The sequence below is a fragment of the Pipistrellus hanaki genome, assembly GCF_964339955.1.
Source record: "Pipistrellus hanaki genome assembly, chromosome: 16".
Classification (NCBI taxonomy): Eukaryota; Metazoa; Chordata; class Mammalia; order Chiroptera; family Vespertilionidae; genus Pipistrellus; species Pipistrellus hanaki.
Genome location: NC_140518.1, coordinates 7,194,487 through 7,217,356, shown reverse-complemented (window position 1 = coordinate 7,217,356; position 22,870 = coordinate 7,194,487). Strand labels below are relative to the sequence as shown.

At 53.6% G+C, this 22,870-nt stretch overlaps 1 protein-coding gene across 1 annotated transcript; it reads left to right on the top strand.

The window, feature by feature from the left end:
* Positions 1–4,110: 4,110 nt before the first annotated feature.
* Positions 4,111–14,279, top strand: IGFBP4 (insulin like growth factor binding protein 4). Its single transcript, XM_084862383.1, has 4 exons — positions 4,111–4,749; positions 10,268–10,425; positions 11,183–11,317; positions 13,060–14,279. The coding sequence occupies exons 1-4, from the start codon at positions 4,401–4,403 to the stop codon at positions 13,192–13,194; spliced, it is 777 nt and encodes a 258-aa protein (XP_084718509.1). The 5' UTR covers positions 4,111–4,400; the 3' UTR covers positions 13,195–14,279.
* The last annotated feature ends 8,591 nt before the right edge of the window (positions 14,280–22,870 follow it).

Below are 22,870 nucleotides of genomic sequence, written 5' to 3'. Positions count from 1 at the left end.
TTCTTCAAGAGTAACCTTTATACTGATTTCTAAAATCATAAATTAGTTTTGCCTGTTTTTAAACACACACACACACACACATTTATATTGGGTGTTTACCTGGGGGTGGAATTGTTGGTTATTTCCAAGTAGTTGTACAAATTTTCTGTATGATAGTCTCCTTACTCCACATCTTGGTTTTGGGCCTGGGACCATGCAGAAGACCTAGATTCCCAAACTGCCCAAGCTGGAAGGAACTTCACAAGTCACTGAGTGCCCCTCCCCTGTTTTACAGATGGTAAGACGGAAGCTCAGGAAGGGGAAGTGGCCACAAAGCTGGCAAGAAGCAGAGCTGGCAGGACTGGAGATATGAAACTGGATCCTGGCCAACCCAACTGCAGATGGGCTCTCCTCTCCCCACCCTTCCCCGGCCTGGGTGTCCACTTCTTGAGCTGAATATCCTAAGGCAGTGGTCAGCAAACCGTGGTTCAAGAGCCACATGTGGCTCTTTGGCCCCTTGAGTGTGGCTCTTCCACAAAATACCACGTGCGGCCGTGCACGTACAGTATGACTGAAACTTCATGGCCCATGCGCAGAAGTCAGTTTTCAGCCTGGGCGAGTCTATTTCGAAGAAGTGGCGTTAGAACACTATGGGTCACTGTAGAAATCCTCACTCTCCTGATATAGCCTCTCCAAGAGTGAGGCCCTGCTGGCCAAGGAGGCAGCAGTACTAATGTGTCACTGTCCAGCCCACACACCTGGGGTGACTGTGGAGGATGCCATACCTGGGGCCTATACATCAGCTGACACGGAGGGAAGCTGAGGTCCCTACTCAATATGGGCTTAGGGGGCAGTCCAGGGAAGCCAGGGAGGGGCTGGGGAGCCAAAGTTATGGGGAGGCCTGGGACCCAGTCCTCACGCTAATGCTACCTCTGCTCTGACCCCCCACAGCCAGCTTGCACTCTGTACCATAGTCTTTCATCCTTGGCATTTATTTGGAATGCTAAGACAGTTATTTTGGAAGGAAGTAAAACATAGAGGTTAATCATACAGACTGTGCCTGGATTCATATCTCTGCTCTTCTACTTACTTGCTGTGTGACCTTGAGTTAACTTACATACCTCTCTGTGTCTCAGTTTCTCTAGCTTAAAAAGCACTTACTCCACGAGGTTATTGTGAAGTGCCTATGAGTGAAGCACTCAGACCATGTCCAGCATATGCACCTTGAACCTAGGTCCTGTGACTCCGAATCCCATGGTCATTGTACACAACATCTTCCAGGTTAGGACTGTGATGCTCAGAAAGTTTAAGAAACTTGTTTTAGGTTCCCCAGTGAGTCCAGTGGCAAAGCTGGGATTAGAGTCCAGGTCACCTTATGCTCTAACATGGAAGACCATGTAACCTTGGCTCAAGTTCACCTCTTCCATGAAGTCTTTTCATGTCCTGGATGTAGAACTAACCACTTGTGCCTCTGGGTCCCCATCGTGCCCCATAGAAATGCCCCATGGCACCTGTATACTTTTCAGGCTTACTTTATTTATATACCTGTCTCCCTTCATTAGACAGTGAGCTCCTTGAGAGCAAAGAGTGATCTCGGCCATCTCTGAATCCCCTGTACATCCTGAATATAGCACAGAGTTCGTGCACAATAGCTGTTTTATAAATATGTACTGCATGAATGATGAGAGGTGATTGGAAGGTCTCATGTCCATTTTCCCGCCTCCTTGGAATTACCTCAGTGATAGGGGGGCATCAGAGGATGGAAGGAGGGGTGGTGCTGGGGTCTCTAGAGGCATGAACATCTGTCTCACCTGAAACCTTTCCAGTTCCCCACACTCGTCTACACTCATGCTTCATCCCCAGGCATTTGCCCTGGCTCACTCCAGTCTCTCCTGCACGCCTTCCTCCATGTTCTGCAACACTGTCTTTCCCAGCACCTTTGCTGTCTAGAGCAGCGTTTTTCAACCGCTGTTCCGCGGCACACTAGTGTGCGGATGTTGCCTGGTGTGCCGTAGGTGCAGACAAGACAAGAATTTTATAATTTTTCACTATTTTGTTTACTTAATATTTCATAATAAAGTAATTATAAAATACTTTCTTTGTGTTTATTTGATTCCTATTCAAGAGAATTACTTTATATATAGTCAATATAGGCACAGAGTTAAATTTTTTAACATTTTCTAATGGTGGTGTGCCTCGTGATTTTTTTCATGAAACAAGTGTGCCTTTGCCCAAAAAAGGTTGAAAAACACTGGTCTAGAGGACAAATCTGGCACTGAGATCAGAACCATCCCTTCCGGTCACATTTTATTCTCATAAGAGCTTAAGAGGTAGGATAAGTGGAAGTGGCCTATCTTCATTTTACCTGTAAAACTTTCCAGCTTCACAAGGCTGCTGTCCAAGTTCATACAATACGTTGATGGCAGAACTGGGCCCAGTATGATGTAGGAAGGGAACAGAGCTTAGGGCGGTTTTCTGAGTGAGGTACAGGCTGGGCTTCCCCCCAGGACTTGGGGGCCCAGGCTCTGGGACACAAGTTGGTCTGTGAAATGGCATGGAGAGAATCCTAGAACCTTCTTTAAAAAATATATTTTTATTGACTTCAGAGTGGAAGGGAGAGATAGAAACATTAGTGATGGGAGAGAATCATTGATCGGCTGCCTCCTACGCACCCCCAACTGGGGATTCAGCCTGCAACCCAGGCCTGTGCCCTTGACCGAAATTAAACCTGGAACACTTCAATCCATAGACTGACGCTCTATCCACTGAGCCAAACCAGTTAGGGCTTTTTAAAATTATTATTTAAAAATTTTTATTTTTCAGTTACAATTGAGAATCCTAGACTCTTGTCCCTGGCCAGAACTTGCCAGGCCTTCTGCAGTCTTGCCAGTAGGTGTCATCAGTTTGCAATTTTTGGTTCTGTCCCTCCAGTTCCAGCTTCCTCCTCTCACCTGTGCAGTCTGCGCTTGCACAAAGTAGGAGAGGGTGCAATCCCTGTGAGACTGAATCACCCCTGTTCTGGGAAAGGAAGCAGGAAGAGGGTCTTTGGTTAGCATTTCAGCTTGGCTGCCCTGCAGCTTTCTAGGCAAAGAAAAAAATAAAATCCACAGTAGGTCACCAATTTTGCCTGGACAGGAGCCAGCTCCAGGAGAGCAGAAGCGTTTTGTTTGCGGGGAGGATGGGGGAAGCACTAGGGGACCTGAGAGAGAACCTGGGAGATGGGTCCCTGCTCCAAACGTTACCCTGGTGGACCTCCCAATCAGCAGGATTGAGGCAAGGGTGAAGGACACAGGCATTAACAGGATCTCACAAAGGGCCTAGCCAACCCCAACTAGCCACACTGGAGTGAGAAAAACCCTATACAAGTCTACGAAGACTACAGGGAAATGGTGCCCTCTGGAGTTGTGCATTGCACAATTTGTATGCACACAGAGTGGCAATCTCCCAAGCCACTCCGCCCCCCCCTTCCCCCCAGGAGTGGGTCCGGGCAGTAAAAGAAAATATCTGGGGGGGAGGAAGAGGCTGCGCGCCTCCCTCCCCAGTTCAGTGATTCCACTGGGGAAGGCAGAGGGGACCAGGGCCCACATGAACCTTGGGAGACTGGGAGAGGAAGGGGGTTGGAAGGGGAAAGTATGAAGAGAGTCTTAGTGCCATGAGGCCCTTCTAGGCCCCTCGTTGTGTACCTGTACTTCTCCCCCCACCTCACCCGACTGGTTGAGACTGGAAGCACTGGGGTAGGGTGGAAAGGACTGGCCAGGGAGACTGAATCCGCGGAGCCCACCCGGAGTCGGAGTCCAAGGTTGTGCTCTCAGTGGGGGGTCTGGGGCCACCTTTGCGGATCGGGATGAAGCCTCCAAGGTTGGGGGAGGGGGCCACGGAGTAGCCTCTTCGCTTCTCCAACTCCCTCCCCTCCCCTCCGGGCTCTGGCTGTGCAGCGCTCGGCGGCGCCTATCAGGGCTTGCAAACTGCGCTGCTTCCTTCTTGGGCAGAAAAGGACTTTCAGCTGCAGCCGAGGAGAGCGCCCCCTCCCCCTAACGGCCGCGTCTCCCGCTCCCCCTCTCCCTCCCTCCCTCCCTCCCTCGCCCGATCCCCCACCGCTGGGCAGGCGCTGGGGGTGTGGCCAGAGGCTGCTATAAAGTCCGGGGTAGCCGTCCCGAGCCGCCGCTCTGTCCCTTCCCCCCGCCTTCTGGACCCGGCCGAGGATGCGGCGCAGCGCCTCGGTGGCCAGAATCGCTGCTCTCCAGCCCGCTTGCTAACTTCCCTGCCTCCCTCTCTGTCCGCTGGGCTAGCGGGCCGCCCCGTCTCCCCCACTCTCCCGATCCGGTCCTCCAGGCGCGCCGGGCGCTGCTTCCGTGTGCCTCCCGCTGCCAGCCCGCGCTCCCCGCCCGCACCTGGCGCCCGCGCCCCGTCCTCGCCCGATCATGCTGCCCCTCTGCCTCGTGGCCGCGCTGCTGCTGGCCGCCTGGCCCGGGCCGAGCCTGGGCGACGAAGCCATCCACTGCCCGGCCTGCTCCGAGGAGAAGCTGGCTCGCTGCCGCCCCCCCGTGGGCTGCGAGGAGCTGGTGCGGGAGCCCGGCTGCGGCTGCTGTGCCACTTGCGCCCTGGGCAAGGGGATGCCCTGCGGGGTGTACACCCCCCGCTGCGGCTCGGGCCTGCGCTGCTACCCTCCCCGGGGAGTGGAGAAGCCCCTGCACACACTGATGCACGGGCAAGGCGTGTGCATGGAACTGGCGGAGATCGAGGCCATCCAGGAAAGCGTGCAGCCCACCGGTAAGGTGCCTCTGCCCTTGCACGTCCTCCCTGGCGTGCGGCCCTCCCCCTTTCCCCGTAGGCCTGGCCCGGGAGGCCCTTGAAAGTCCCCTGTGAGTGGAGGAGAAGGCAGGTACGTGGCAGGGCCCTCCTGGCATGGGACAGGCTCAGCCAAGCCAAGTGCTGCCCGGTCTCTAACAGCCTGTTGCCACGGTCAAGGAGGACTCTGTTCCATCCCTCCATCTCACACCTCCCCGGGATGCCTACTTGGGAAGAGTGGTCTTGGCTGCTGGTGCAAGAGTGGAAAATTAAGTGACCTGGGCCAGCCCGCAGCCTGCAAGTGAGCCAGATAACTGAGGAGGGGGGAGGGGCAGGAGGGGGAGGGAGGAGGAGAGCTTCCCATTGCTGATCCCCCCACCACAGGTGAGAACCCCAGGGCTCTGAAAAGCCAGAGCTTGGACTTGTGAGAGTGAGGTGGGAGGACTGGGGCATGCATCTGAGAGGGGCTTTGGGGGTGAGGGGCAGCAGAGTTGCTCTTCCCCAAAGCCCCGGGCCAGCTCACCTAGCCATTTGGGGGGTACTGGGAAGACAGGGGTCTCTCTACCGGACCTGGGCACCTCCGCTTGTCCTGGTACACAGGCCTCCCTCTTTTTTCTCTTGGCAGGTGCCATTTGAGGTGGCAGAAGGAAGCAAGTCTGGGCTCCCAGCCCAGAGCTGCAGAAACCTAACGGGTGTGGGCTAGAGAGTAAAGAAGAGAGAGAGAGGGGGACAGACTTAGGAGGCCCTTTGCCTTAAACTCTTTCTTATCCTTTCTCTTTTCCATTTCTCAGTGAGCCCTTCAGTTGCTCCTTCTAATCTTTCTCAGTCTCTTGCCTCCTGTCTCTTTGTTCTTTCCTGCTGTGTCTTTCGGCCTCTAGTTTCACAAGGAACGTTCTGGAGTGTTCCTTTCCCCAGTACCTTCTGCCCACCGTCAGTTTTTCTCTTTCTCTGTCTTATTACCTTTCTCTGTTTCTGTTGTCCTGCTTCTCTCACTCTCATCTCAGTCTCTGTGTCGTGTTTCTCTTTCTTTGTTCCTGTCTTTCTGTTACTTTTGGAAAATCAATCTCTCTCTCTCTCTCCCCCCGCTCCCCCCTCTCTCTCCCTGCTTTCCTTGTGTCTGCTTTTGTCCCTTGTTCCCTCCCTGACTGTTTTGCTCTCCCTGTGCGCCTCTGTCTGTCTGTCTCTTTTCCTGGTCTTTGAAGCTTTCATTGTTATAGTCCGGATGCTGGGACTCTGGCCCAAGCTTCCTGCCTGGGTCCCAGACCGCCCCACTTCCTCAATCCTCTGCAGCTCGCTAGCTGGAGGAGAGCAGGATGCAGGGAAAACAGGAAGGAGGTGGACCCAGGGGTCTGGGCTTCAGGCCTCGCTGCCCCTCCTTCCCTGGGCAACAAGAGATGGGTCAGCAGAAAACATTCTGGGAGAAAGGCCAGCCTGGCACCCGGCACATCTGGGAAGGGGGGCAGTCCTCGGGGAATACACCGCTGAGCATGGGGGCAGAGATGCTGGTGCCAGCGGGAGAGGAGGGGTACTGGTACCAGACCTCGTCCCAAGGCTAGGGGACCTCAGGCTTGTGGACCTAAGCCTCTTCTCTCTGCCTTTTCCTCTTCGGGCTGAGCTTCAGCAAGTGGCTGAGGGCGGGCAGCCACTTGGTATGCCCCCTCCCCTGAACTGCTGTGGCCCAGTTGCCTACTATTTCCCCCAGGGGCAGGTCCCCCCTCCATCCCACCTCCAGGCTCCCCCACCTCCCTGTCCTAGCTTTTTGAGCCACAACAGGTTGTGGATTGATACCACTCAGGCCACCAGAAGTGGGGATGGGGTGGACATGTGCGTCAGAAATCCACAATTCTGCCTAAGTGCACTGACCCTGGATTCATGGAATCTGGGGGAGTGGACAGTGGCATCGATGTTTGGACTAGGAAGTTCCACTGGGACAGGGTTAGGGAACATGCAGGCCAGGTTAATTTTTAGTCAGCACAGCAAATACTGTCGTGTGTCGTGTCCCCCCCCCCCCCCCCCCCCCCCGCCCTTACTTCAGTACTAGGAATCCAGTCGTGTCATGGAAACAGGGCCTTCTCAGAATTTCTGTGTCTCTCTGGGAGGGAGGAAGGAGGGGCATAGCTAAATATGATTTCTTTTTTTTTTAGTATTGGGAAAGTGAGAATTATTGGTGCCTTGGGTACCAGGAGTCTTTCTGTTTAAAGGCATAGGAGCTGTAGAGATAAAGCTCTCCTCCTTCCCTTCCACCCAGTCTACAGTAGGACCTGCCTCCCAGGGTGGGATATCTAGTGTGGAGTAAGAGCTCAATAAAGTGGAGCAGAGACGAAGATGGCGATGAAGAAGATGCTGAATGGATTTAACTTCGAGCTTAAACCCCCCTCTGAGGTTGGGATTTGGGGGGACAGTAGGCAATGGAATAAAGCTGGGGGACATGCAGAGGAGTTGAGAGGTAGGGGGGACTTTGATGCCTTTTCCTGCTGTAAACACGGGAGGAACAGGCCAGCTGTCCTTGTCTCTGACTCTTGAGGCCAGCAGTGTGTCACACAGTGAGGGAGACATCCCTTGAGCCAGGACTTCAAGAAAGGGTCTGGTACCCAACATGGTGGCCTTGACTTCTCCAGCCAGAGTCCAGGGGAAGAAGGAAAAGGCCTTCCAAGGCAGGGGGGCGACCTTCCGGGTCATGCCTGGAACCATCCACCTCACAGTCTCACCTCACCCTGGGTGTCTTGAGTGGGGCAGGGGCTGGAGTTGAGGAATCATGGGGATGAAATCAGGCAGCAAGAAAGCGGAAATCCTCTAGCTTTGACCATGAACTTTGCAGCCAGTAGTGCCAAAGCTGTGAAGCCTCTTTTTTCTCTGGGTGCCTTCCCTTCCTCTGCTGCTGGAGCAAAATCCAAGGTTTCCCCTGTGGCTGCGTGTCTTTGGCCTCGCTCTAAGCAGGGGCTGGAGGAGATGACATAGTCTACCTCGGAAATCCCATCTCCCAGGCAGGCCTTTTGGAATTCAGGAGGCCAGATCTTTCAGGGGGCTAGGTCTGACTCCAGCCCCTGCTCGGAGGGGAGCCCACCAGGACTGGGGTTTTCCAGATGGCACCACGGTGAGCAGCACTAGGTGGCCAGTGTTGGAGGTGGGACGGTTCGGTTCACATTTTTGCAGAGACTCAATGCTGTGACACTCACCTCCCAAGCCAGGTGCCTTGGGGTGGGAACTTGGTGTGCTGGACAAGGAAAAGTTACAGATTAAATGGAAAGTCAACAAGCGAGGGTATAGCCAGGATGCCCTGCCCTAGATCTGTGTCTGCCCAGGCTGGGTCAGAGTGCCCGAGTGCATGCAGGTGTGCACAAGTGCGTGTCTGGACATGTGATTGTATATGTTTGTAATTCTTGGGTCCCAGCCTCTCTGTGTCTGAGTGGACAGATATGGATATAGTCCAGGTACCTATGTCCCCATGAGAGACACGAAGGAGCTGCTGTCCTTGTCTGGGTGTGTTCTTCTCTAAGCTTACACGCAAGCTAGGCACACATGTGCTAAGTGGTGGGGACACAAAAAATGGGGAGAACAGGCATGCTGCCTGCTCATCTTCCCCAGGTAACCTCTATGTGACATGGGGCCCTCCCAACACAAGAACGTAAGCTATGCTTCTAGGCTCCATGCAGCCCCAGATTTCAGTGAGTAGACCCAGTTGTCCTGAATGAGACCGCTCCAGTTAAGATATACACATTTTCAAATATCCACTAGTAATCCCTCAAGCGTTGGTCATTTGCGGACTTCGACTCATAGAACTTCAACATTGGAAAGCCTGGTTGTAGTTGAACTTCTACTCCAGATGTCTCTAGATTCTTGAGGCCTCAACCCCTCGGACGCTCCACATCTTAGTACTGTGGGGCTCTCTACCTCCTGAGACAGCCCCGTTCATAGAAAACTCTTTCTGTTCTTGAACCCAAGAACATTCTGCCCATTTACCAAGGGGAATAAGTGTACCTGCAAAGTAGCCCTTTCCTTTATGGTCGTGGAAACGCACTCAAAGGAAAGACAGTAAAACCTTTCCAGGTTAGAAGGGCACTCGAGTTGGTGTTACAAGTGAGTCCTCTGGGCTGTCCTTGGGATGTTAAGTGTGCTGAAGAACGGGGTATATCTCTGCTCTATTTATTTCTTCCCTCCCATTCCTCTTTCTAAGCCAGCCCGCTACTCGTGACAGAGCCTTCTTTCCATCCTTGATGACTCAATTTTATAAATAACCCGTTGGAGTCTTGACAAAGACTTTCTGAGGGTCTCGATTCTCCCTGGCTTGGTTTTCCTTTATCTGCGTGTGTCTCCCCATACTCCCAGGTCTAGGAGAATAAAGAGAGAGCTAACCTCCGCCCCACTTCTACCCCCAACTCACTCTGGCCAGGCAGAAAAATACCATTTGACCCAGAGGCAGCTCTGGGACTACTGCCATACTTGGAGGAACCTGCTAACTCCTCAGGAAAAAAAGAAACCCTGACACAAACCAGATGCAGCCTTCTGTCTGGCCGCCAACATCTGGAATGCTGGCAGTGTGAGCTGCTAAGCCGAGCGTTTCAGAGGAGGCTCTGATGTGCAACCCCTTCCTCCAGCTCAGCCCTGGAGTCTGGATTTGGCTGCCCGGAGGGAGAAGCAGGAGTTGCAATTGTGTTTTTCTTGAGTTCAGATAGAGCCTTTAGGACATCGCAGGGAGGGGGTGCAGGCCCAGCCTTTCCATCCCCATTTCCAGATCCCCAGTGCCCTGACTCGGGGCAACAAACATGGACTTTGGAGGGGAGTCTGAAGTCTAAGGGTAGGGGACTGAAGGGATGTGGAAGGTATATTTTTGGTCCTAGGGCCACGTAGAGCATTACCCAAGTATGCACACATTTACTTGCACATGCAGGCATACACACACACACACACACACACACACACACACACACACTTTTCTCCTGTCCAGCCAATGGGGAGAACTTGTTGGGTTGGATTTCTCATCACTCATGGAAACTTTGATTCTGGCCATTTGGAAGAGGGTCAGCAGGGTTGGCAGCCCTGGGGATCCTGAGCCTGGCTCAGCCAGACGCTGAAAAGAACAGGAAAGGAGACAGGAAGAGAGAGCAGATGGAGAAGGGGGGTGGTAGGAGGAGCTGACTAGGAGAAAAGATCCGGTGGGGGACCCCCCTGCCTGCCTCAGACCTCTCAGCAGAGCCCAGGGGAACCTCCCGACTGGGCAGCTGCAGCTGGTGACTCATCTGAGGGCTGGACTGGGTGGGGTGAGGGGCAAGTCAAGGACTTCGAGAAGAATAGTCTTCTGAGGAATTCCAGGGGAGTGGGAAGGAGACAGGGGTGCTGTTTTGACTTTTTCCTACTCCTAGACACCCCCCGCCCCCCGCCTCCATGCTTCCCATGTCAGGTTGGTGAGCCCCCAAGAGGCAGAAAGCAGGGGGAGGCTGGGTCGGTGTGCTGCTCTGTCTTTTCCCCATGCTGACCTCTTCCCATCTTGGCCTGATTGCAGAGAAGGATGAAGGTGACCACCCCAACAACAGCTTCAGCCCCTGCAGTGCCCATGACCGCAAGTGCCTGCAGAAGCACTTCGCCAAGATTCGAGACCGGAACACCAATGGGGGCAAGATGAAGGTCATCGGGGCACCCCGGGAGGAAGTCCGGCCTGTGGTGAGGACCTCTGACCTCAAGTGCACATGTTCACAGACACACACCACCACCACCACCACCACATCTGGCCTATGTGCTTTGGATGCCTATGGTGTATAATATACATTGTCAGGATCCGGAGTCCTCATTCCTTTCCTTAAAATTCCATTCCTGCTTGGTAGTTCTCTATATTGGCACAGCCAAAGTGATTTTTAAATACTGAAATACTTTCATCCTAGTTGGTAACTCATGGTTGCCCCAAGCTTCCTGATATACCTTGGCCTTCTCTTGGATTCCCCACCCCAGACCCTCTCAATCTCTAAAAGGTTAATGCTGGCCATAGCAAGGGGTCATGGGACCCTGTTCCGGAGTCTGGCAAACGTCCTTTCTGACGGATGGTTCCGATGGCTCCGTGCCTGGATCTTACAAGTTGTTGATTGCATGATTTTATTCATCCCTCCTGCTTAGACATCACCCCCTTCCAGTCCTTCTCCATAGGTCTCTACAGCTCCTTTCCCGCAGGGTTCCTTCACCTCACACCTCTCCTTTTTAGAAGCTCTTTGGCCCGAGAGCCTGTCTTCTGTGTCCCTCTGCTCTTCCCACCAGTGTCTTCAGAACCCAAGCCACGCCCTTCACCTCACTGGGCCCTGCCCCTGACCTTTGGGCTTTGACCCTCCTTTCAAAGCCTTCAGTCCTGAGATGACCCTCGTCTCTGGTTCTCCTGTCCCTCTTCTCTTCTGCGGAGCAGTTTCATCCTCTCTCTCTCTCTCTCCTCCAGCCCCAGGGCGCCTGCCAGAGCGAGCTGCACCGGGCCCTGGAGCGGCTGGCCGCCTCCCAGAGCCGCACCCACGAGGACCTGTACATCATCCCCATCCCCAACTGCGACCGCAACGGCAACTTCCACCCCAAGCAGGTGGGTCACCCTCTGCTCCTCTGGGCCCTGGCCTCAGCTCCAGGGGCACCAGACAGGGTCATCCGGGATAGATGTCTCCGGAAGGGGGAGGCTCCCCAACCCCTAGGATCCTCCCCAAACCCTCCCCTCAGCTTTAGGACCTCAGTTCACTTTGCCCACATCACTCATTTTGGGATGAGGAGACTGAGGCCCAAAGTCACAGAGCAAGTTAATGGCAGATGGACTCTCCTGCTTCCCCATCCAGGGCTATTTTCTCCTCTTGATTCACAATCTGAGACATTTACCTGGTACTCCTGCCAACCTCTGCCTCCCATCACCTTCTCACTCATCCTAATCCCTTCCTATGAGTAGTTCTTCCCTGGAAATGGAGGGACTAAGACATGAGGGGTTAAGGAGGAAACAGCCTGACCCTTACCCCAAGTTGAGCAGCCAAACCACTTGGGGTACAGCCAGGATGGAGGTGATGCCAGATCTGACAGCTGGAGTTAGGACTTTGGGTAGAAGCAGAGGAAGGAGATAGGCAGAAGAGAAGATGTGAGTGTAGAAACCTCTGTGCCCCTCATACCCTTGGTGTTCAAGAAGACTGGCCTGCTCCAGCCCTATCTCTGGCCTGTGGGAGTTGGGCCCACATGAAAGGGTTACATATCTGGGCAGAGCACTGGGGTGCCTCGTGTTGGGTGTTAGTTCCTCCAGGCTCCAGGAACTGGGCATGTGCCTTGACCAGGAATTGAACCCTGTGACTTCCGGGTTCATAGGTCAGCTCTGCTCCTGGCGGAACTAATACTGATACATTATAGTAACTAAAGTCCATAGTTTACATTAGCTTTCATTCTTTGTGTTGACAGTTCTATGGGTTTTCTTCCCCCAATTATTTTTCCTACTGAAAGGTCTGACCCTTGATCCTTGACCCCCCCAGACTAAATCTTCACTTCAACTTTAATCCTGACTCTTGAATACACCTTTGCCCCCTGCCTTCCCTATCCACCTTTCCCTCTCCCTTTTCTGTTCTAATCCCAACCCAACCTTGAGCCCAACTGCTTTAGTTGTTCTAACTATGACCTCTATCTTTATCCCAACTCTGTTTCTGACCTGGACTCTGAGTCTCACCTAACTCAATTTTAGTCATAATTCCCAATTCAACTGCAATTCTCTATCCTGATGGTACCATAACTTCAACTTGGATCCCCCTATTACCCATAATCTCATTCCTTTTTTAAAAAAAACAAACAAACATATTTTTATTGATTTCAGAAAGGAAGGAGAGGAGAGAGAAATAGAAACATCAATGATGAGAGAGAATCATTGATTGGCTGTCTCCTGCACGCCCCCATCAGGTATGGAGCCTGCAACCTGGGCATGTGCCTTGACCAGGAATTGAACCCTGTGACTTCCGGGTTCATAGGTTGATGCTCAACCACTGAACAATGCCAGCAACGCTTTAATCCCATTCTTAAAAGTCCCAAACTAATGAGAACACACTCAAAACATCTCCAGCTTCACCTCTAAATCCTATGGATCCAATTTCCCCCTAAGAAGGCTACAGAACTTCCTCAGGGCCCTGCCTTTTAAAACTCTCTGAACCTTCTTGGCCAAGTTCTCACTCTGCTTCAGCGAGCTCAGAAGATTTGTGCTCACGAGAGAGCCTCTGGCCCCAGGGGCTGTCATGGAGCAATTGTCTGATTTGGGGACCCGGCTGGGATTGGGGTTCAGCTGACTGACCTCTCATGCCCTTGTCTTGACAGTGCCACCCCGCCCTGGATGGGCAGCGTGGCAAGTGCTGGTGTGTGGACCGGAAGACAGGAGTGAAGCTTCCGGGGGGCCTGGAGCCGAAGGAGGAGCTGGACTGCCACCAGTTGGCTGACAGCTTCAATGAATGAGCCCTACCAGCAGGCAGGGGGCTCCCTGCCCCCTGCTCCCCCTCCCCCTGGAGGCTGCAGAGCTGACCTGGAGCCTGGATCGGAGTCCTGGCTCTGCCTCTGGCCCAGAAGTTTTCCTCGGCATGTGTGGTGTGTGTGTGCGTTGATGAGCAGGGATGTACCCTTGGGGTGAGCCGGAGCCTAGGGGTGTCCTCTTGGGGCTTAGGTAGCCTAAGAGGCCAGAGTGGCAATGGGGAGCCCTGGTGTGTTTCCAAATTGACCCTGGATTCATTCATTCTTTTATTCATTCAAGTCATCTAAAAACATTTACTGGCTACATATTACACGCCAGCTCTAGATCTCAGCCCGGGGTGGGGGGCGCTCTAATTCTGACTTCCTCTGATGTGGACAAGGTGGACACAAGTCTGTGGGAGAAGAGAAGTTCCATGCCCATCATCGGAGGAGGAAAGTCGACATGTACCTTGATGTTGTCCCTCCCTCAATCTAGGGGTAGAGAGGAGGCCACAGGGAAGGTGTGGGGTAGCAGATGGCTCAGTGGCCAGGAGACCAGACCCACTCCCAAAGCTAAGGGCTGCCAGGCTCCTCTCCTCTTCGTCCCCAGTCCCTCCAAGGGCAAGGACCAGCAGAGACAAGCCTGCTTTGGGGCTGGGGGAGTGCCATCTGCTTGATTGCCTGGCAGCGGAATCCTGGCTGTGGAGCAGGGGAGAGGGTCCCAGGAAGGCCTGCGGACAGAGGGCTGGGGTGGTGGGCCCCTGACGGAGCAGTCAGGGAGGGAGGGAAGAATGTGTAATTGGAATGTGTGTGCCTGATGGAGGAAAGGACCAGCGTAATGGGATTGGGCGGGAGTGAGGGACTTGCCTGGGGTCCCGTTCCCTTCCGTTTGTAGTCAGAGCCACGAGATCACCAGCAGGACTTCATCTTGCTCACAGCCTGCGCCTCTGCCTCCTGCTCCACACCCCCTTCCCTACAACTCCCCCACCTGTACCCTGCCCGCTGGGCATTTTCTGGCTTTCTGGATGGAAGGAGACTTAGGGACCTACCAGTTGGCCATGATGTCTTTTCTTTCTTCTTCTTTTTTTTTTTTTTTAACAAAACAAAACAAAACAAAAAACAATACAATTGTGTTTTGCTTATTTATTTAAATTAGAGACAGTATACCAGGGAAGGGAGGCCTATCCTACATAGAAGGACTCTAAGACTCAGCCAATTCACCAGCCTCTCCCTGCAGCCTTTTCCGGAGGGGCCTCTCTGTCCCCCAAGTCTGTGCTGTTGGTGTTCCTACTCCTGATGAAGAATTACTGGCTTCCAAACGGAGGGAGGGAGCCGGACAGCCCTGCTGGGCCAGAGCTGTTCCTGGGAGCAGCTGTGTGTGAGGCTGGGGCATTTCCTAGGGCAGTGGTCGGCAAACTCATTAGGCAACAGAGCCAAATATCAACAGTGCAATGATTGACATTTCTTTTGAGAGCCACATTTTTAAAACTTAAACTTCTAATGTCACTTCTTCAAAATAGCCCAGGCCGTGTTATTTTGTAGAAGAGCCACATTCAAGGGGCCAAAGAGCCGCAGTTTGCTGACCACGGTCCTAGGGCATCAGGCAGGTTGGGCTTGCATCTGAATTTGATTTATTAATTTGGGGGCGGGGAGGCACTGCCCTGAAGCCTGGGAAAGGGGTAAACTTTCCACCACATTCCACAGCTCTGCGTGCTTGGATTCCTGATTGGGGGCTGTGCTGAGATTTGATTCTGAGGGGTCGGGCATCTTTGATCTTGCTGTCCTGGGCACACCAGGCTGTGGACCTTTGGTGGCAGCCCCCAAATTTGTGCCCACAGGGTACAATTGGATTCCTGGTCATTTCCTAATGTCCCTTCTCTCCCGGACCTCTGTGCCAGGCACTGATTCCTTGGGTGAAGGTCCCTTTTTGGGAGTTCACAGGCAGCCTGGGGACCCTGTGCACCGAGCTACTGCACTCTGGGGGAGCACCCTCCTGTCTGACCTGGTCTCTGGGGGAGCACCCACCTGTGTGGCCAGTTCCTGGATTCCTAGGGTCTCCCCAGTTCCAGAGGTGCTGCCAGCCCTCTCGATTTCACTGGCCTCTGACGTGCGGGCACCTGTGCTGCCTGCATTTTGAGTCTGGGGCTGCAGTCCTCCCCCATCTCTGGCTCAGCCATCTAGTCTCCCTGAGGCACCATTGGCCCCTGGCAGCAGGAGATAACGAACAAAGATGGAAATTCCTTTTGAGAGCCACATTTTTTAAACTTAAACATCTTCTAATGCCACTTCTTCAACATAGACCCTCCCAAGGCCGTGGTATTTTGTGGAAGAGCCACGCTCAAGGGGCCAAAGAGCCGCAGTTTGCGGACCATGGCTCTAGGCCATAGGTGCAGAGCCACATCAGAAATTTGGTTTCCATTTCCCAGCTCATTAGTGGCGATCCAGCCCTGATGTCGGCTGGAGGTTGGGGGCCGAGTTGGCTGGAGGTTGGGGGCTGAGTTTTCTGTTGGCAAGAAGGCAGGGTGGGAGCAGAAAGAAAACACGGAGCCCTGGACAGACTCTGGCATTGGATTCAGGTGGGAAACTCTGGAGAGCTGGCCAAGCCTCCCGGCCCCTCCTCCTCTCAGGGCCCCAAGGTTCCAGCCACTGCCAAGGCTCCCACTCCTTCCAGGAAAAGGCTGCTCCGACCAGACCAGCCTCTCCTCTGCTCCTAGGGCCAGATTCCCCCAAGCTGCTCCAGGAATGTTCTGAAGCACGCAGGACTTGGGGCGCCTGCTGGCCCCGCCCCGTCCTGAGGGAGTGGGGGAGAGGGGGAGAGGGGAAAGGGGGAGATGGCTGTGTGGTAAAGGACCCTGGAGCATTTCCAGCCAGAGAAACGCCCCCCCCCCTGCATTCTAGACCCCTATGTCAATGTCACATCTGACCTAAAGAACGTCAAGAGGATGTGGTTGGATGGAGCTGGGAGGTGGGCTGGCGGCTGGAATGTTGGGTGGTCCCAGGGAAGAGGGGCGGAGAGGGGCCCAGCTTGTGAGTCAGGGGGCAGGGTCAGGGGGGAGAGGGAGTTAATGGAAACAGTAAGTAGAGGAGAGACAATGGGGCACTTTTGGGCACACACCCCCGGGAGCAGACGCCACTCCAGCCAGCCAAGGGTCTAATTAGATCTTCACTGTCAGGGTGACCTAACCCTTCTCTGCCTGAGGCCCCATGGCTGGGGAGGGTTGGGGTCAGGGAGTAGGGGAGTGTGTGCAGCTACAGATAATTAGAAACATGCTCTCCTGAGCCAGCAGGCACCACCAGGACTGCCTCTGTCCTCACTGCCCCCCTCTGCCTCCCCCAGATCTCTAATCCCCTTCCCCACAAACTAGGGAAGGGGAGGGGCTGGAGGGGCCTGGGAGGAGAAACCCGGTGGGAATGGCTTCCCAGGCCCTTACACACTCTCTGAAGTGCAAACAACATATTTTCACCATGCAATGGTATTTAATTACACACAAAAACAGAGCCATTAAACTGAAATTAAACCCGTTTTGGAACCACTTAATTCAGGGCATGACAAATTGCTTTCAGCAGAGGCAGCAGTGAAGGCCCCTCAGGCAGAAACGGAGATCAGCTGCTTCCACGGCTGGCACGGAGAGGGTGGTATAGGGGTGTGGGGACGGTTGGTGGGGGGGGCGCTGTTCTCCTGGCCCCCTTGCCAGCTCTAAATTCTAAAATTGGGGTCAGAATCTTCTTTGTAAAGACCACCCAGGCCAAAGGGAAATCTCTAAGTTTGTTTAGGGTAAGAAAAACCCACTTTTATTTTATTGTATTTTTTAAAATATTTTTATTGATTTCAGAGAGGAAGGGAGAGGGGAGAGAGAAACATCAGTGATGAGAGAGAATCACTGATTGGCTGACTCCTGCATGCCCCACACGGGATGGAGCCGGAAACCCAGGGTCCATTGACCTGGAATGGAACTGTGACCTCTTGGTTCATAAGTTGCCGCCTAACCACCAAGCCACACCCGCACCAGCTGTGCTGTTCAGCCCACTTTTAGACAACTCAGCCTGTCTCATCGATGGGGAGGTTGAGGCCCAGATGCCAAGGTCATTGAGAGCCAGGATTCGAACTCTGGCGCTCAGCCAGGACCAGGGAGGCTCTTATTTTCAGGTGTGTATCCTTTCCCCGGGGCCCGGAGACAGAGCGTGGGCCTGGGAGGGCGAGGGTTGGGGAATCGGAGCGGGGAGGGTAGAATTCTCCAGAACTGGGCTCCCACCTGGTCCAAGCTTGGAAATAGCAGAAAAGGCAAGAAGGGGGCCCTGGGACATGGGGCTGCCGAGGGCAGCCTGGGGCTCAGACCCTGGAGTCACACCTGCTGGGTGTGATTGCTAACCAGCTGGGTGAGGTTGGGCAGGTAAGACTTTCCCTGAGGCCAGAGCCTCAGTTTCCCCAGCTGTCAAATGGGGACGCTCGTTCCTATGTACAGAATGAAGACCAGTGAGCAGAGCATGTGAACAGGGCCTGGGCCGTGGTCAGGAAGTGGTGGTTTGAGACCCCGTTCACAATAAGGTGCTGCTGGGATCTGGTGGTTTCCAGGACCTTCGCTTGCCCAGACACCCTGTTTGCAGCCCTTCTTCTCCCTCCTCGTTCCTTCAGCTTCCCTCTTCTCCTCTGTGGCCTGGACATCTAACTCCCGACAGAGGTCTGGGTCTGTGCTTAGACGTAGGATCAAAAAGGGGCGACACACTAACCCTGACAAGCTCAGGGGAGGCCCGCAAGGCAGCCTTACAAACTGAGACAGAAAGTCACCACAGAGGACTGCCCGAAATGAGAATGTCCTAGCCAACAATGGATAGAGCGTCGGCTTGGGGACTGAAGGGCCCCAGGTTCGATTCCGGTCAAGGGCATGTACGTTGGTTGCGGGCATATCCCCAGTAGGGGGTGTGCAAGAGGCAGCTGATCGATGACTCTCTCTCATTGATGTTTCTAACTCTCTATCTCTCTCCCTTCCTCTCTGTACAAAAATCAATAAAATATATATATTAAAAAAAAAAATAGAAGAGTCTGGCTATGCTGTCCGCTCCCTGGGGCTGACCCCGTTTGGCCCAGCTAGCTCTGTGACCCAGAATGGCAGCCATTAGCCTTCTGGATGGCATGGAGAGAATGCCAAGTCCCAAAAAATAAAAAATATATAATAGAGAATGTCCTAGCCAAAAGCCGGTCATGGAGGGGAGTCATGTCCGAGGCCGGTATTTGTTCCAAAGGAAGATCGGTCCTGACCTTAATTGAGCCTGTTGTCTTTTCTTAATTTACAGAGTTTGTATCTACATACTTTGTATAACACACCTGATAACATGCCTTTGGAATATCAAAGTAATTTCCTTTTCTTCCGACCTCTCTCAATGCGCAACCTTGGCACCTGAGCGGAGACTACCAGTCCCCTCATTGCTATTATGATTGTGAGAAACATGCCTCTGATTTATCTTCATAGAAAAGAAGCAGCACGTGGCCAGGCCATTACTGAATTTCCCCAGAGCAAACAGGATGTGGGGTGTGGAGGGTATGAGCAGTACGTCCATCCATACGTCCTAGGAAGATTCCCCTAGACCAGTGGTCGGCAAACTGTGGCTCTCGGGTTGGTTTGCCGCTCCATTTTCCTAATGAGTTTGCCGACCACTGACCTAGATCTGGATTCCAATAATTATAGGCCATTGTTGTTCCTTGTGATTAAGCCCCTATGCCAGGGGTCGGCAAACTCATTAGTCAGCAGAGCAGCAAACCACGGCTCTGCTCGGGAGCTGCAGTTTGCCGACCACTGTCCTTGAGAAAGGGAGGTGGAGGCAACCAGAGAAGGCCCTAGCCCATTTTTGTTTTTAAGTAACCCAATGGGAGACAGCAAGACCAAGGCAACCTATTAGGAAACAGATGACCAGATAGTCCTCAGCCAATGAGGAACCGGAGGCGGGTCTAAATAAATAGGCTGCGCTACTTGCCCGCCTGTGTTCCTGTAAAATGGGCGCCCGCTCTGGAGGGTGTTACTAAAAGTCTCATTTTCGCCATGCTTCTGTTCCCTAGGCCGTCGTTTGAAATTTGGACAGGTGAGCCATCTCTCACGTTAATTGTCAGTGTTCACTATCCTATACCGGCCTATGTAAAAGGAAGGTCTGTTTGTTTTATTTTTTTAATCCAATCCCGAAGATTCCACACCCTGTCCCCCTTGCTTTGCTTTTGCTTTTCTGCAATTGCCATCAGTTTAGCTCAAATACACTAAAAAAAAAAAAAAAAAAACCCAAAAACCCACAACAAACAAACACCTCTCAAAAATTCTTACAGCTTTGGATGTTTCTTATTGGATAGGAAAAGGCAGGCCCACGCTGGTGGCTGTGCATGAGGCCCGGGTGTGGGAGGCCCATCTGAGAGGTGAAAGGTGACCAAATGGAAGGGGGTTGCACTCGGGGGAGGGCTTTGGGGGTGCCCTTGAGGCTGTGGCCTCCCCCTTCCCTCCAGGTGCCCTCCATGATCTGGAAACCTGCTTTCCTGATTGGAACCAGATGGGCCTGGTGTGGTTGGAGGTCTGTCTGCGGTCCACCCCTTCCGAGTCCTTCGCCGGGCGGGTGGCAGGTACAGACTAAGGGGAAGTGGAGGGGGTGAGTGAGGCGCTCTTTCTTTTCTTCTTTCTTTCTTTCTTTCTTTCTTTCTTTCTTTCTTTCTTTCTTTCTTTTTTTTTTTAAAATATATTTTATTGATTTCTTACAGAGAGGAAGGGAGAGAGATAGAGAGCTAGAAACATTGATGAGAGAGAAACATCGACCAGCTGCCTCTTGCACACCCCCTACCAGGATGTGCCTGCAACTGATGTACATGCCCTTGACCGGAATCGAACTCGGGACCCTTCAGTCCGACGTTCTACCACTGAGCCAAACCGACCTCGGCGTGAGGCGCTCTTTCACCATGGAAGGTGGCATGGGGTGGGGACCAGCCTTGGACAAGCCTTTCCCGGAGGCTTGGATGGGCAGCCCTGGAGCCTAGGACAATCTCCCCACCCCCACCGCGCAGCTCAGAGGCAGGGTGCCACGTGGGGGCTGACGGTGCGAGCTCCCAGGCTCCTGGAGTGGCCTCCAGGCCATTCTCCTCACCCCTGGCCTCCTCAGCCTTGGCAGACAGGGTTTCTCGAGCTGGGGGCTGGGGTGGGAGGGCTGGGGCCTGGCTGGAGCCGGGCTGAGGCCCAAGGTTCTCGTCATTTCAGGCCTGGCAGCTCCCCCGCTGCAGATGGCTCCCCCGCCAGCCTGGCGGCCAGCACAAATGCTTTACAGCTGTGCTTCTCCCTATCGGCTCGCCCTGGAGCCCCGGAGGGCAGGGACAGGGATGGGGGGGCCTGGGGCACTCAGAGGGGCCCGCACGGAAAGCTGGAGTGTGTGGGAGACGGGCCAGGACAGCTGGTGGCTGAGTGAGGAGGACCGGGAACCTTGAAGCTCCTGAGAAAGTTTCCCCCACATGCCGAGGTGGGGGGGGGGGGGGTTGGGCTTCCTGAGGGAGGATCAGATTGGGGGTGGGGTGCTGCCGGCTGGGCCAGGGCTCAGGGTCTGGTCTCTGAGTAGAGCCAGAAGCTTCTCGTTGGAGCAGCCCAACCTCGTTCCCACCCCGGGGGAAATTGGATCAGACTGCTCAGGAAATAAATTCAATTTTCCAGCATCGTGGAAGGTTAGTCGGACAATAAAGCCGGGGCCCGCTCCCCCTCCCTGGCTCAACCCCCACGAAAGTCTAAGAAAAAAAGCCCAACTGCCTTTAGCTGAGCTGTTTCCCAACTCCATTTCTCAGCCTCAGTTCAAGGCTTCTCATTCAAAGCGGCATGTGACTGCTCCCTGACCCCTGGTCTGGTTGCGGCCTGAAGGGTCAGGCGGGGCCAGCCTGAACTGGGCTCCCAGGACCTGTGACCACCCCCGCTTCCAAAGGCCCCGGATGAGGGAGAGGCTGTGGTAAACACAAAACCCTTCCCCAGAAGAGATTTCTTCGAATTTAGGGGTGGGTGAGGCCCAAGTCCCGGGCAGCAGGCCCAGAAGGGTTTATAAGTAAGTGGACCTTGAAAGGTTTTGAAACTTTTTCTTTTGGGTGTGGGGATGGTTGCCTTTAACCCTCAAATGGCCTTGTAAACCCCTGCAGCGATGATCTTGGGGCTCTAATGCCGGGAGATAGCCCTGCAAACTGGGGGCCAGCCTCCTGTTGTGCTGTTTGCAGATGGGGCTTTTGTGGGGGAGCGCTGGTGGCCGGTGGGGGACTCCGGGCACTGATAGAGGAAAGAGGGTCAGCACAAGCCAAAAGGTAGAGGGAAGGCCCAGAGTGGGGGAAGAGCGGAGGCTGCCAGGAGGCAGACCCGGAATTTCTGGGGTGGGAGGGAGGAGGGAGGAAGGACCACACAGGAAGCTTTGGGGAGAGCAGGGCAGTATCTTGGCTGGAGGGGTGTGTGTGTGTGTGTGTGTGGTGGGGGGCGCCTCGGGGGTGGGAGGTGGGGTGGAGAGAGAGGGAGATGGCTCTAGCCTGAAAGCCGGGAAAGGTCACGTCCGGGAAGACCAGGGCTCACCCATTACACAGATGGGAAATTGCTTGCCTGAAGGCATAAACAAGCTGGTGGTAGAAGCAGATTGGAACACAGGGCAATGTTCTTTTTGTACCATCTCCCAGGGGGAGCCAAGAGGAACAGGGTTCTTTCGGCACCAGAAAGGGGAAATTAAGTAATAAGGCCTATCGTTTGGGAGGAAGGAAGGAAGGAGGTCCTGATGGAAGATTCTAGGTGGAAAATGGGGGTGGTGGTGGTGGTGATTTTGTCAGCATCCCGAGCAGCATGAGGTGGGCACTCGGGTGGGCCGGGGAGCCTGATCCCTGACGGGAGAAGAGGGGTTTGGTGCATGTGGAGGAGGCAGGGGACTAAACCACTGGCTTCCTAAGCTCCAGATGTCATCATTTTTATCACCATCACCATGGGGTTGGGTCCAGATTGCTTGGTTTCAAATCTCACTTCACCACTTCTTATGGTTGGAAACTGGGTCATTGACTTAATTAACCGAATCTTCAGTTCCATAGCCATCAGATGAGGATAAATAACAGTACTATGTCTGCTATCAAGATCAAATGAGATAACATATGGCAAAGCTCCCAACAAATACGGTAGGAGGCCAGATGTGTGCCCGGCATGGTTTCAGGGGAGTCAGTGGTGAACAAGGTAGGAGCTCCCGTTTTCCCCACGGAGCTCCCGTTCCAGGGGCATGGTCCTTGGCATATACCTTATTTTTATTTAAAATATATATATATTTTATTGATTTTTCACAGAAAGGAAGGGAGAGGGATAGAGAGTTAGAAACATCGATGAGAGAGAAACATCTACCAGCTGCCTCTTGCACACTCCCTACTGGGAATGTGCCCTCAACCAAGGTACATGCCCTTGACTGGAATCGAAGCTGGGACCCTTGAGTCTGCAGACCGATTCTCTATCCACTGAGCCAAACCGGTTAGGGCAATTGGCATATGCCTCAGGTGCTTAATGAAAGCTAGCAGGGCTCTCTTTTGCGTAACAAACATTTGTACTGTGTAGGTCACAAAGTGCATTCACGTCCAGTGTATGTTTAGGCTTCCCATCACCTTAATTTACTTTATTTTTTATTTATTACTTTGAGAGAAAGAAAGAGACAGAGACGTTGATTTGTTGTTCCAATT

What these genes read in the sequence shown, in the direction of transcription:
- IGFBP4 (XM_084862383.1), top strand. Translation starts at nt 4,401, where the DNA reads ATGCTGCCCCTCTGCCTCGTGGCCGCGCTGCTGCTGGCCGCCTGGCCC. An exon ending in GGAAAGCGTGCAGCCCACCG is followed by an intron (nt 4,750 to 10,267) that starts GTAAGGTGCCTC and finishes GCCTGATTGCAG; the next exon opens with AGAAGGATGAAGGTGACCAC. An exon ending in GCAACTTCCACCCCAAGCAG is followed by an intron (nt 11,318 to 13,059) that starts GTGGGTCACCCT and finishes TTGTCTTGACAG; the next exon opens with TGCCACCCCGCCCTGGATGG.